The sequence below is a fragment of the Cololabis saira genome, chromosome 1, assembly GCF_033807715.1.
Source record: "Cololabis saira isolate AMF1-May2022 chromosome 1, fColSai1.1, whole genome shotgun sequence".
In the NCBI taxonomy this organism is placed as follows: domain Eukaryota; kingdom Metazoa; phylum Chordata; class Actinopteri; order Beloniformes; family Belonidae; genus Cololabis; species Cololabis saira.
In genome coordinates, this window is record NC_084587.1 from 14,953,203 (window position 1) to 14,965,631 (window position 12,429).

At 41.3% G+C, this 12,429-nt stretch overlaps 1 protein-coding gene across 6 annotated transcripts in view; it reads right to left on the reverse strand.

Moving 5' to 3' along the window:
- Positions 1 to 12,429, reverse strand: part of apbb2b (amyloid beta (A4) precursor protein-binding, family B, member 2b) — a 71,561-nt gene that overhangs the window by 19,831 nt on the left and 39,301 nt on the right. For 4 of the 6 annotated variants that reach the window (XM_061707152.1, XM_061706903.1, XM_061707076.1 and 1 more), the window contains exons 5-8: positions 3,331 to 3,566; positions 1,752 to 1,883; positions 1,170 to 1,241; positions 74 to 124 (exon numbers count right to left, since the gene is read on the reverse strand). In XM_061707152.1, coding sequence (XP_061563136.1) covers positions 74 to 124; positions 1,170 to 1,241; positions 1,752 to 1,883; positions 3,331 to 3,566 — 491 coding nt within the window. The remainder of the gene's footprint in view (positions 1 to 73; positions 125 to 1,169; positions 1,242 to 1,751; positions 1,884 to 3,330; positions 3,567 to 12,429) is intronic. The other 2 variants (XM_061706987.1, XM_061707234.1) reach the window with 2 other exon arrangements.

Genomic DNA, 12,429 nt, shown 5'->3' on the forward strand with positions numbered 1-12,429 from the left:
AATGCAAACGCTGAAGAGTGTTCGAGGTTAGGCCGAGAACAAGACTCGCTGACACCGAGCGCATCATACTTGCCTTCCACACCTCACTATCAATTTTTCCGCCAAACTCACTCCACACCTGCTTCTATGTACGGATGTTAAAACACACAGAGATAGTGTTGGGTGGAGAGTTGGGAGTCACAGATGGAGGGGGGGGGTAAGGCAAGGGAAGAAAGACAAAACAGGGTTGTTAACTAACTAGCTCACTCCACACTCACAGGGTGCTGCAATAAGGAGCAAACCAGAATAAACAACTCTGAATTTAAACTGGAGGCCAAGAACATGTTTGATCCCATCGCTTTGCTCCCAATAAGCCCGAGAATCAGCTGATTCATGCAGAAACACAGTTACGATCACTGAGACCGTGACAGTTTTCCTGCCGTTCCTGATTTTTACTGCAGCAGTGATGCAGATGCAGATGTTTGACCTTTACAACTCAGAGCAACATAGAGGTCAGAGGAAAAAGCGCATCTTATATGTTTCCTTTAAGCACAACTCAGGCAGTCTGATAAAAGGTCTGACAAACCTGAGGAAAAAGTGGCCCGAATTTTTCACAATCGGATACAAATTGTTTAGACTTAAACGTCCTATGTATTGTTGATAAAACATGTCAGAGTTCAATGTTGATTTATGTCATTTTTATATACAAAACGGACAGAAAAAAAGCCCATTTTGTGAGTTCCGCACAATTATTGCTACTTGTGTTCCAAAAAAAAATGTAGATGTAAATTGAATCATAAGTTTGACTAGACAACACATAAAAAGACAAAAAAAAAAAGCTGTAAAGCTGGAAAATGTGACCTTTAAACACACACCCTCCTGATGCCCATATAAGAACTTGTCTATTATTCTCACAGCAACAAAAGGTTAATTTTGATGCCCAAAGTTACAGTTGTTAAGATTACAGAAATGATAAAAGATACTAATCTAATTAAAGTGTAAAGGTAAATGGCAACTGTGTTAAAGCGACATGCACAACTTTGATCACTGCCCATATTCTTCCTAGCGATGCTGTCTATGATCCAACCAGACATGTGCAGGAATACACCAGAACCATAAACACCTGCAGTTTTCTCTTAAATATAAAGTAAATAAAGTAAATGGAACCACATGCAAAAGGAATTTCCTACCTTGTCTTCATCTTCGTGATGATGAGAGCGACATTCTTGATCTGGTAACCCCTGGAGGGACGTGGAACGAGGCTGAAGAGGGAATAGAGGAGAGGAAAGGTGTTAAAAGGATTCATGTCTTGCATCTGTTTGCCATCTTGGCTTTTGTGTTTGTGGCAGAGGATCTGGTCGTCGGGAGGTCAGTGGTGACAGACAGACGATCCCAGGATCTCATCCCGGGGCGTTCGGCCGTCAACGTCAGTCCATTCTTAATGGATCAATATCTTATCTACACATTGCTGATCCCATCAATCTGCTGTGTCCTCCTCACTTCAATCCATCTCTCCACGTCATTGACTGACTCAATGGCTCGGTGTTCCTGCATTGTCTTGTCCTGCAGCTTAACTGGAGTATTGATGGTCCTATTATCTGCATGACTCGCTTTACATCTTGATGTATATTCCCACAAATCATCCACGAATCTCAATCAAGACTACAGAAACATAAAAGGCCATTACATCGTATTCTCTGTAATAACCATGTGGAACTCTAATTAAATGGGGACAAAAACAACGAAATGCAAAAAGGAGTGTTGAAACTTACAAAGTAGCAGCTGTTGACAAATCCACACGTGGGGAGGATGGGCTCGTGAGCGGCGAGGGGCTCGACTGAACTGTCAGAGGTGGTGCTGCCCGAACGAGTCGATCCCATGAAGAAAACTTCGGCCTGACACGACTACATGCAGGACACACACAAAAGTGCTGCAGTTAAGGCAAGGCAAGTTTATTTGTATAGCACAATTCAACACAAGGTAATTCAGAGTGCTTTACATCAACATTAAAAGCGGCAAGACACAATTAAACAGTAAATAACAAATACAATGAAAAAAAATGATAAGAAAAGAGGTAAAATAATAAAAAGCACAAGTTGTTAAAAAGTAAGGGCAGTAGAGTACAGCAGGTACATCTCATTCTTAAAATGGCACACACAATGAACATTGCCCGACAAGGAATTTGACTCCGGTAATTTCGCTCACTGTACCCAGACTTAAAAAATAGCAAGCACTAAATAGACAAATGTGGCACTTATTAACACATATACAATAAAAAATCCGAAAGGTGCAGCAGTATGAGGTAGGTTCTAAATAACATATGTACAATTTTTTTAAAGTGAAAGGTGCAGCAGAATGAGGCAGACATGATCATTGTTGGAAGGTGCATTGTTACAGCACGTGATAGTGCCATTAAATTACCTTACCTTACAATTACAAACCTAAAGAGGTAGTAGAAGAATAAGAAAAGAAACATAAACAAGAAAAAAAGGAGAAAAAAAAAGGAAATTCTACTACAAAAGATTTCTGTCACATAAGACCAGTGCTCCTTTTGACACTCACATTAAGGTTACAGTCCTTCTGAAACATTTAGATGTAATGCATTTACAATACAAAAATCATACCTTCTTTAAATAGCATCAACCAATTCAAACAATGTATAGTCATCTACAATGCGTTTAAGTTATAATCACTTATCTTAACTTGAACCCATGACCATTTTTAGTAAACCAATAACCTTTTAATAATAATAAATAAGTTTTATATGTATTTATTTAAGAGATGTTTCTTTACTAATAATTTGAATTCTTTTATGCTAGTAGTTCGCTCAAAGTGTTTGGGAAGTTCCATTCATAAGTTCCATTCATACATAGCTCTGTACATCACCGTTCTCTTACTATAGTTTGTCTTTGTTTTTGGCAGTGAAAAATGACCTCTGGCAGCGTCTCGTGCTATAGCTGTGATTTTCTGAACTGTAACATAGTTTTCTGTGTAGAACTTGCGGGGTTTTGGATATGGATACATTTCTTATAAATATTAATAACGAATAAAGTAATCTTTCACTTACCATTAACCAGCTGAGATTTCTATGCATTTTAAATACACTTGTTCTGAAATCACAACCAAGGACAATGCGAGCTGCTCTATTTTGTACTATTTGAAGTTTATTGATCATGTCTGCTGTGGCGTTTGACCAAAATAAATAACAAATAAAATGATAAGAAAAGAGGTAAAATAATTATAGATTTAGGAAAAGTGAACTCAGTTGTGGTATAACTAATTTGTTGTGTTATCAACAAACATCACGTCACAAGTGTGTTCCAGTTCTCTGAATGCTTGTCCGTCTCTCACCTCATGGTCAGGAGTGGGCGAGGGGCTGAGTGAGCCCAGCGAGTGTTTGCGTGGTGTCGACACCACCAGGGCCGGCGGCTCCGTCTGTTCAGAGAGAGGTGGACGGGTGGCAGGGCGCTCCCACTGGGTGGTACCGGTGGGAATGTGCCAGTAGTAGATACCGGCCATGTCTGTGATCTTCTTCCATCCCGGAGGCAGGTCCGGGTCAGTCTGGAAAGACTGCTCGCTCCAAATATCTGGGGGGGAATTGACAAAAGATATTAAAATGATTTACTTTTAAACTGAAAAAAGGTCAAAAGTGAAAGACCTACATATTTATATTTATAAAGATATATATGGGGGGTAAGATGGCAAGAGGTTAGCACACACGGTAAATCTCTGCTCCACAGGGAGCAGTTCCAGGTGGACAAATATCCTTCCTATGCCCCCTTTCCTCACATTCCCAGTCTGTCCCCACTGGTCCGACACAATGAAGCCTGACTTACCTAAGAGAAAGAAAACCCCATTGATCAAGATTATTATTCCACGTAATCTCACCGAGTCTCTGTTAAATGAAAAGTAACCAACACGGGACAAAAGCAACAGCTGTACAGGATTATCAGCATCTGCTGCAGCTGTCGCTTCTAACAGGCCGTGTCTCCACGTCCGGAGGCCAGAAGAACTCGCTGACACGTTTGTTTACACTCAGACACACACACACACACACACACACACACACACATGCACACACAAATGTTTAAGTATGAAGCTTTGAACTATGAAACTGTTTAAGAAATATTATGAGGGCAAAGAAATCCCAGGCAAAAAAAAAAAAGAACTAAGAAAAATTTCCTGGTACAGTTTTAGCACAGATTATTAGAAATAATTAATTTGTTGGGGTCCATGGTAGTTTAAGGGGGTCCTAAATCAAAGATGCATGTTTCCATCATCAAAAATAGCTCAGCAACAGGAATTTTTGGGGTCTTTTAGGACTGGGGCGAGACGAGGCTGTTCTCGTTTATTGTGTAACACCAAAACTCAGCAACGATTCCAGCTCCTTCAATATTGATCCACTTGCTTCAGTTTTTTTCCCCTTCTATTTTACCAGCATCAACATCATCATCTTGTATTAATTAACACTTGGCACTACCGCCACCAGGGGCACCAGGCGTGTGGAGACGTAGTTAGTTTGTAAGTGAAGCTCCGTCACTGTAAATGGAGACGCAACGGCCGAAAGAACCGAAGAGGAGGTTGGTCCAGTTGCAATTCCAGACTCTGGGTTTCACCCTGGACCCCTGCTAATGGAAACGCAACAGTAGTACCAAAAACCAAGGCCAAGTAGAATCTAAAAGCCCGAGATCACTGCATAAAAGAAAGCTTATTTCTCTGCTGGCTTTGCAATTTTATTAGTCTAAAGTCAAAACAAATCTGCCGTTCGTGCCGTTTAAATAGACTCGATGTTGTTTATTCAGCTCACAGGTCAAAAGCCAATACCTTGTTGACAATTAACAAGGTATTGGTGAGCTATACCAGCTCTTATTAAATTGTTTATGTACCATTACCTAATGTATTATTTTTATAAGAATATCTTTGTATCTAGGAAATCTGAGGAGGTCTCAGGGTTTTATTGTGTGTTTTTTCTTTTTTAGGTTATAAGGTTATTATACATATGTATTATATGTGTAATTTATAGTTGTTTTGCTGTGTGACTGGGTCCCTATTCATAAGCTACAGTAACTTCTGGGTAGTCCCATTTTACAAACCTCAATTGATTGATTATTATCTGTATTTGTGTTTTGTAATTATTTGTAAATAAACTATAAACTCAAACTCAAGACAATCCAAACAAGGCTGAATGATCAATGGTACGGGATGACGCCACCAACAAGATTATCCCATTTTTTTTTAAAGGGACCTTTCCGGAGGGCTTCTTGCTTAGAAATAGAAATGGTATAGAGAAAAACATTGAAGCAGGAAAAAATGAGCAACCACATCATCTCATCTGAAGACTGCAGGTTCCTGACAGTCTAGCCAGCTCAAGCTGACACAATCATACAACTATTGATGGAGATCTTTGTGATTATGAAGCTCGTGTCGTGGCAGAGACGGTAAGATGACGCCAGCCTGTGTCCAGAGTTGCAGGAGCTCATAAAAGGTGGCAGAAAAACCCCGAGGGGGGCCAGTCAGCTGGTGCTCTATTCGCAAAATAGTTCTTGAACTGCTGACCATGCTGATGAAACATGCCTGTTGCCACGACAGCAGGCCACATGTCGTAACAAGCAGGCCGGCCCAGATTGAGATGGACTTGAGACACACGCATGCACACAGATGACTCAGTCCACGGTATCCAAGGAAACCCAAATCACAAATGTAAAAAACTAAAGAGAAAAAATGCGAGCATTCTTGAGACATCTGAGAAACTGTGCAAAAGAGCAAGGAGCTGTGAAGCTCTGCCTTCTGGGAGTCTTTTATCAGAAAAAAAATGAATATATAGGTCAAAGCAAATGAAGCTACAAGACACGGGAAGCCGAGTGTCGGCGTGTGCTGTGAGAAAGAGGAAAAGACGGTGACTCAGAATGGATGCCCGTACGTGAGGAGTACCAGAGCCGATTAAAGCATGTGCATACGTGAAAAAAAACAACACGCTGGCAGAGGAGGAGAGAGGGAAGCTGTGGCCGTGTAGATGCTCTGACTGGCATCGTTTGGCATCTAAATGACGAGGCATGAGCGGCGTCATTCTACGCTTTGAAAGACTGAGCATCGGCACACTCGTGCACTCGTCCAGAGCGCTACATGGGATCTACGTAGCGGTTGGAGTGTGACAGCCTCCGTTAGCATGCAGCTCCACGCCAGAACACAGTTGAGCAGAGGGGGAGGGGAGAGCGGCGTAAACACACACACACACACACACACACACACACACACACACACACACACACACACACACACACACACACACACACACACACACACACACACACACACACACACACACACACACACACACGGTCCCCACTGCAAATGACAACACTTTTTCAACCACAGACCACAAATTCCTTTAGCGGACAAAATCATTACAGAGATAAAGTAACTCACACTGGAGGAGTCACACACAGACACACACATGCTTAAATTCTGCACATGCACACTCTTGGACGGCGCTCTAAACTAATGCAACTGTGTAGTTTCCAGCCGACCCCCGAGGCAAAATGCACCTACCCTCATAATTGACAATCACAATGGCCAGCATATAGTCTTTCCCCAGCATCATAGTTAGCTAGCCGCTTCTCCAACAGCAAAACCTGCTGCTGTACTTACAGAGAAAACCCCAGACAGAGAGAGAGAGAGAGGGAGAGAGGAGAATAGGGGGGACACTGCAAGAGAGGGGTGAGAAAGAGGAAGGAGAGAGAGAGAGAGGGAGCAGGGAGTGGGGGGCATTGAGAGACATCAAGGCAGGGACTTTGAGAAAACATGACGTGAAAAAGAGAGGAAGATGAGACGAGGAGAAATGCTGCTGGAGAGAAAGAGTGCAAAAGAAAGAGAAAGAGGGGGAAGAAGAGGACAGAGGATGGAGAAACGGAGAGTGAGCTTCCCACGTAGCTGCTGCCATCTCCTTTATCTGGAGCATCCACAGCTCTAATTAAGCCTGCCCTCCTTTACCAAAACAAACATGCTCCAGAGCACATGGGAACACATTAATAATTTGAAACAGTCTTGTTCATAAAATGTCTACAGCTTTTGAGCAGAATGGGAGGTCGAAGATGAAGCGTCACTGAGCCAACAACAGAAATGATCACATGTGGAGAGATCCCTCAGAAAGGCTCACAGGCATGAATGTGAATCAAAAGAAAGCTATTTTCCCCAGTTCATGCAGAGATATTTCACTCCACGCTTCCATGCAAATATGGTGCAAATATGTTGTTCTTGCAATCAGGTTTCTGCCGTGCACTCGTGATAATCAGCTCCTGGATCTTTCGAGTTTTACGGTTGCAGGTCGGCTCATTTCAGCAGATGACAATCCTGTTCTTAAAAAAATGCTTTCTGTCGTATGCAAGTTTTATTTTACGTAATCTAATTAATTATGATGATTTAGTTCAGCTGACATACTGGAACTATTCATTTCTATTATCTGCATGTCTGTGATTAGACATGCTGAAAAAATACTGACGACAAAAGCGCCCGGCTAACATGATGGAAACATAACACGTCCACCTAACAGCAGCACCAGTCTGAACCCGACATGATTAAAACCATGTGGTGTTGGAAATATAATCCAGGTTATGTTGCGGCATGAATTATGGATTTCAGCCGTAACGGTTAGGGGGATCGTAATTTCTCTAAAGTTGGAACGAGTGGAAACGTGCCACTTGTACATTTAAATTAATCACATGCCATATTTTAGACAAACTTTAACATAGATTATAAAAATAAAAAGATTAAAAAAAAAACTCAGTCTCTTTGGATCTGGCACAGATCAATGTCATGGCGGTAACCAGGGATGGGTACGGAGAACCGGTAGTTTTTTGTACCGGTACATAACTGGGTCGGCACCAGAATATCGATAAAGTAAGTTAAAGATAAAAAAAATATCTAAAATAAACAGTGTTAACAGTATTTACAATGTTTGTACACCGTTCAGTTAACCCTTGTACTGTCTTCGGGTCAAAATGACCTAATTCTCCTTCCTTCTTTCCTCCTGCTCTCTCCTTCCTTCCTTCCTTCCTTCCTTCCTTCCTTCCTTCCTTCCTTCCTTCCTTCCTTCCTTCCTTCCTTCCTTCCTTCCTTCCTTCCTTCCTTCCTTCCTTCCTTCCTTCCTTCCTTCCTTCCTTCCTTCCTTCCTTCCTTCCTTCTTTTCTCCTTTCCTCCCTCCCTCCCTTCTTCCTTCTTGCTCTCTCCTTCCTTCTCCTTTCCTCTTTCCTTCCTTCCTTCCTTCTTTTCTCCCTTCCTTCCTTCCTTCTTCCTCCCTTCCTTCCTTCTTTTCTCCCTTCCTTCCTTCCTTCCTCCCTTCCTTCCTTCTTTTCTTCCTTCCTTCCTTCCTTCCTTCCTTCCTTCCTTCCTTCCTTCTTTTCTCCCTCCCTTCCTTCATTTCTCCCTCCCTCCCTCCCTTCCTTTCTCCCTTCCTTCCTTCTTTTCTCCATCCCTTCCTTCTTTTCTCTCCCTCCCTTCCTTCCTTCCTTCCTTCCTTCCTTCCTTCCTTCCTTCCTTCCTTCCTTCCTTCCTTCCTTCCTTCCTTCCTTCCTTCCTTCCTTCCTTCCTTCCTTCCTTCCTTCCTTCCTTCCTTCCTTCCTTCCTTCCTTCCTTCCTTCTTTTCTCCCTTCTTCTTTTCCTCCTTCCTTGACCCGAAGACAGCACAAGGGTTAAAAAAAATAGTGCTTCTTTTCTATCACCTTTGAATGATGGCGTAGCGGGACTGACGTCCAGTGTGCGTCTTCTATCTGTCCGCCGAGTTTACTGAGGTGAGGTTAAACGCAACACGTGCCAAAGTGCAGTGGTGCGCAAAGGCAGCAACATCAACAAGATCATAAAACACCTTCAAATAAATCACAGAATCAACATCAAGCATTTATCTGCTCCAGTAACCTCCTAAGGTTATAAAAATGATTCTTTAGTTATAAACTGACAACACTGAGTGACTCTTCATTTCAAAACAATAAAAAAATGATTAATGACCTCACAGGAAACGCCAGTCAAGCTGCAACCACAGCTTCAGCCGCAGCGATGGACACCCAAGAGCAGCACAGCCTCCATCAACAGGCGAGGGAAGATGAGTATCAATGAGAGTATTAAAGATTGTATTGCAGGTTTGGTGTCAGTATCGATAAAATCCTCACAACAGCCATCTCAAAAGAGAAGTAAACAAATATGTCATCAGTAAGCGGTCGGCCATCCTGAATCTGATCTATAATGCAGGTTCACCTCCAAACAAAACCACGAGGACATGTGTATGTTCTTAACCCCTTGATGTCTGATATACGAAATGATAGATATTACATATCTTTTTAAATTTAAAGTATTTATTTTTTATTTAAATTGTAAACCATCCCAATTTTGCCAAGTTCTTATTCACATTTTGTACCTCTATGAATACATTATATCCAGTACTCGAGTTGTAAATAATAATCAGGGGGGATGGTGGATTTTATCATATGGGGACAGATAATTTGTGCTGATTACAAATAATATAATATATTACAAATAATAGCACTGACCAAAACACCTGCAGAAATACTGCAGGAATGACATAGCAGCAGTTAAATGCAGCCTTCTGTAAGCTTTAAATATCCACTGGGCTTACATCAAATACATCAAAACACAACAATAAAAAACACTTTTCTGAACTTATCAATATGACTCTGTCCTTCACAGGATAAGTAAAATGGATCACTGCAAAAATTCAAAATCTTAACAAGAATATTTGCCTTATTTCTAGTGAAAATGTCTCATTTTAGTAAAAAAACAAGACTCATCACTGGAAAAAACAACAATTTTCACCTGTTTCAAGTAGATTTTCACTTCATTGTTTTGATTCTGCAGGTGGTGCAGAGGTCTCAGAAAAGTATGTATGAAATATGCGACATCAGGCATCAATGGGCTCATTGTTTGGAGAATCCATCTTGGTATCCATCTGCTCAGGTGAGTTATCCACGAACAGGAGGGTGATGCTGAGAGCGAAAAAGAGTGTCCGAACAAGGAAGAAGTAATCTCAGCATCATATCTGGCCCTCTATTAGCTTGTAATTCTGATACGTTTGTTTTTACAAAAGTCAAATGACAAAAAAACTAAAATCCAGGAGCAGAACTTGTGTATAAAAGAAGCCGGAGCGCAATGCGATTGAGTCAAACCGGCGATTTATTCAAGTAACAGTGTAATCTGAGTGCAAACAAAAATGAGATGGCAATATACTCCCACGCTCACGGAGCAAAATTGGCCTCTTTGTGTAAAAACAAGCTGGCACAATTGAACTCCTACCAACGATACCGTTTGGTTTGAAAGCGGTGGCGGCTTAACTCGGACGTTCTCTGCAGCAATATAGCGCGATCGTTGCATGAGAAGGGCTTATCACTTTCTCCATCTGCTCCATCTTCCCCTCAGCCTGTCCTTGTTGTCATGAAAACAGTTTTTCTATCGACTACCGTATGTAGCGGAAAAAAGAGAAGACACACGGAAAACACAAAACAAGAAAGAACCGATAAAGGGAAGAAAAACAGATGCACCAAAGATGTTTTAGGAGGTGGGTGACACAGAGGCTCTGATTGACATCTGACGGAAACAGGTTACTGCTCAGCGTGACTTCAAGGTCAACTTTCATTCAAGTGACACAGAGATAAACGTCAAGTCTGCCTGTTGCGTGTGTTTCTGTGTGTGCATGCGCCTTTAATTCACATTACAAATGAGCTTTAACAACTTTGTGGGCAACAAAATGCCAAACCTGAAATGTTTACCTACATTTTTCCACCTTCAGATCTAAATTTAGTTACAATCACACTACTGTTAAACGCTATGCAACTGGGGTGATGCAAAGTCGGGCCGTAAAAGGTGGTAGAAGCATGACATGCGTTTGTGTGTTTAAGTTTTAGCTCCCCTGTGAAAAAAATGGTGTCACAGTGGCCCGCTAACCCATGACATCCGTAAAAGAATCCAGCACACCCCCGTGAAAACAACACCGCTCTGTTACGGTGAACTACAGAGACAGGGGGAGGATTATCTTACGCGTGCATACGGTTCTGGTGAGGTGTCTGATGTAAATATATCGACATCACGTGCTGAACACAGCTGCACTTTCATAATCGAGCAGAAACAAGTCCATATCAAACATGACATCAACACGACCAACTCTTTATCACATCCCTAGCGTAACATCTCCACCAGACCACAGCTGTCCTCAATCATCTCGTCATTTTTGCACAGACTTGGAGAGAATCGTCATTTTTGAAATCCTCCTTCAGACACGCTAAGTTTCAAAGATGCATTTAAACATCTAATCCTTTAGTTCGGAACGATGACATGAATCTTCAAGAATGGCTGCTGGTAGTAATCACACTTAAATGACATCCGCAGATGTTCAGGGCCTTCGTGTTGAGAGGAACAGCAAGTCAGCAGAGTGAGAGAGAGAGATATAAAAGCTCAACAAATGAGGGCACAACATCTGCAGGAGACAGACTGGTTTTATAGCTCAGAGGTCAGAGGTCACGGCTGCTCCTCTGCTGATGAGAGGATTTTATAGGTTCAACACTTAAGCACAAAGTTTTAACAGCCCAATGAAATCCCACATCTTTATTTTGACGAAACAGTGACAAATAAATACTATGACTTACGAGTACGTTTCTCATAAAATAAGCCCAGAAAAGAGCTAACGGCCTAAAGAAATGTCATTATTTCAAAAAGATGCACATTTTCTGCCTCAGAATCATGAAGCAGTGTTTGAATAAAAATGTGATGCTACATATTTACTTCTTCCTTCCATATTTAACTTTATTAGCAAGCTGTTTAATTTTAAAAGAAATAAGCTCTTGCCTTAAAGAAATTGCCCGAACATGCTTTAGACACCAAAACCATATCTTTAATCTTAAACCCACTTTCATTAAAATAAAACAGAACGTTGTGAGTATGTGGATCTTAAATTTGTTGCAGCTTTAAATCAGTGGCACCATTACGACAGAAAACAGATTAGTGAGTGCATATGTCCATAATGAATTTAAATGTATAATTATATAACGGAATATCACATTACATGTTTACAACCTGCATATCAAAATTATTTTATCAGGTGGGTTTTCCCCAAATTCTGGACGTTACTAACAGCTTCTTCTTGCAGTATCTCATCAACATGAACTGTGATGCAAGTCTGTTGGAAAGACTGGATCTTTTTTAGAAGATCACATGTTGATTTCTCATTAGTCACCTATGTAGAATATTATTTCAGGAAGGTCTGGATCATGTTTTCACATCAACATGAACTGATACTTCAGAGGACCTAGTAGGGGTTAAAGTAGTAAACTGCTTACTGTTCGGACACCAGCAGATGATTCAATTCAATCTGACACTTGACGCACCACATTTAAAAATGCTCTGAATGTTATTAAGTAGCGGCCGCTGTAACAGGCCGTGTATTCATCATGA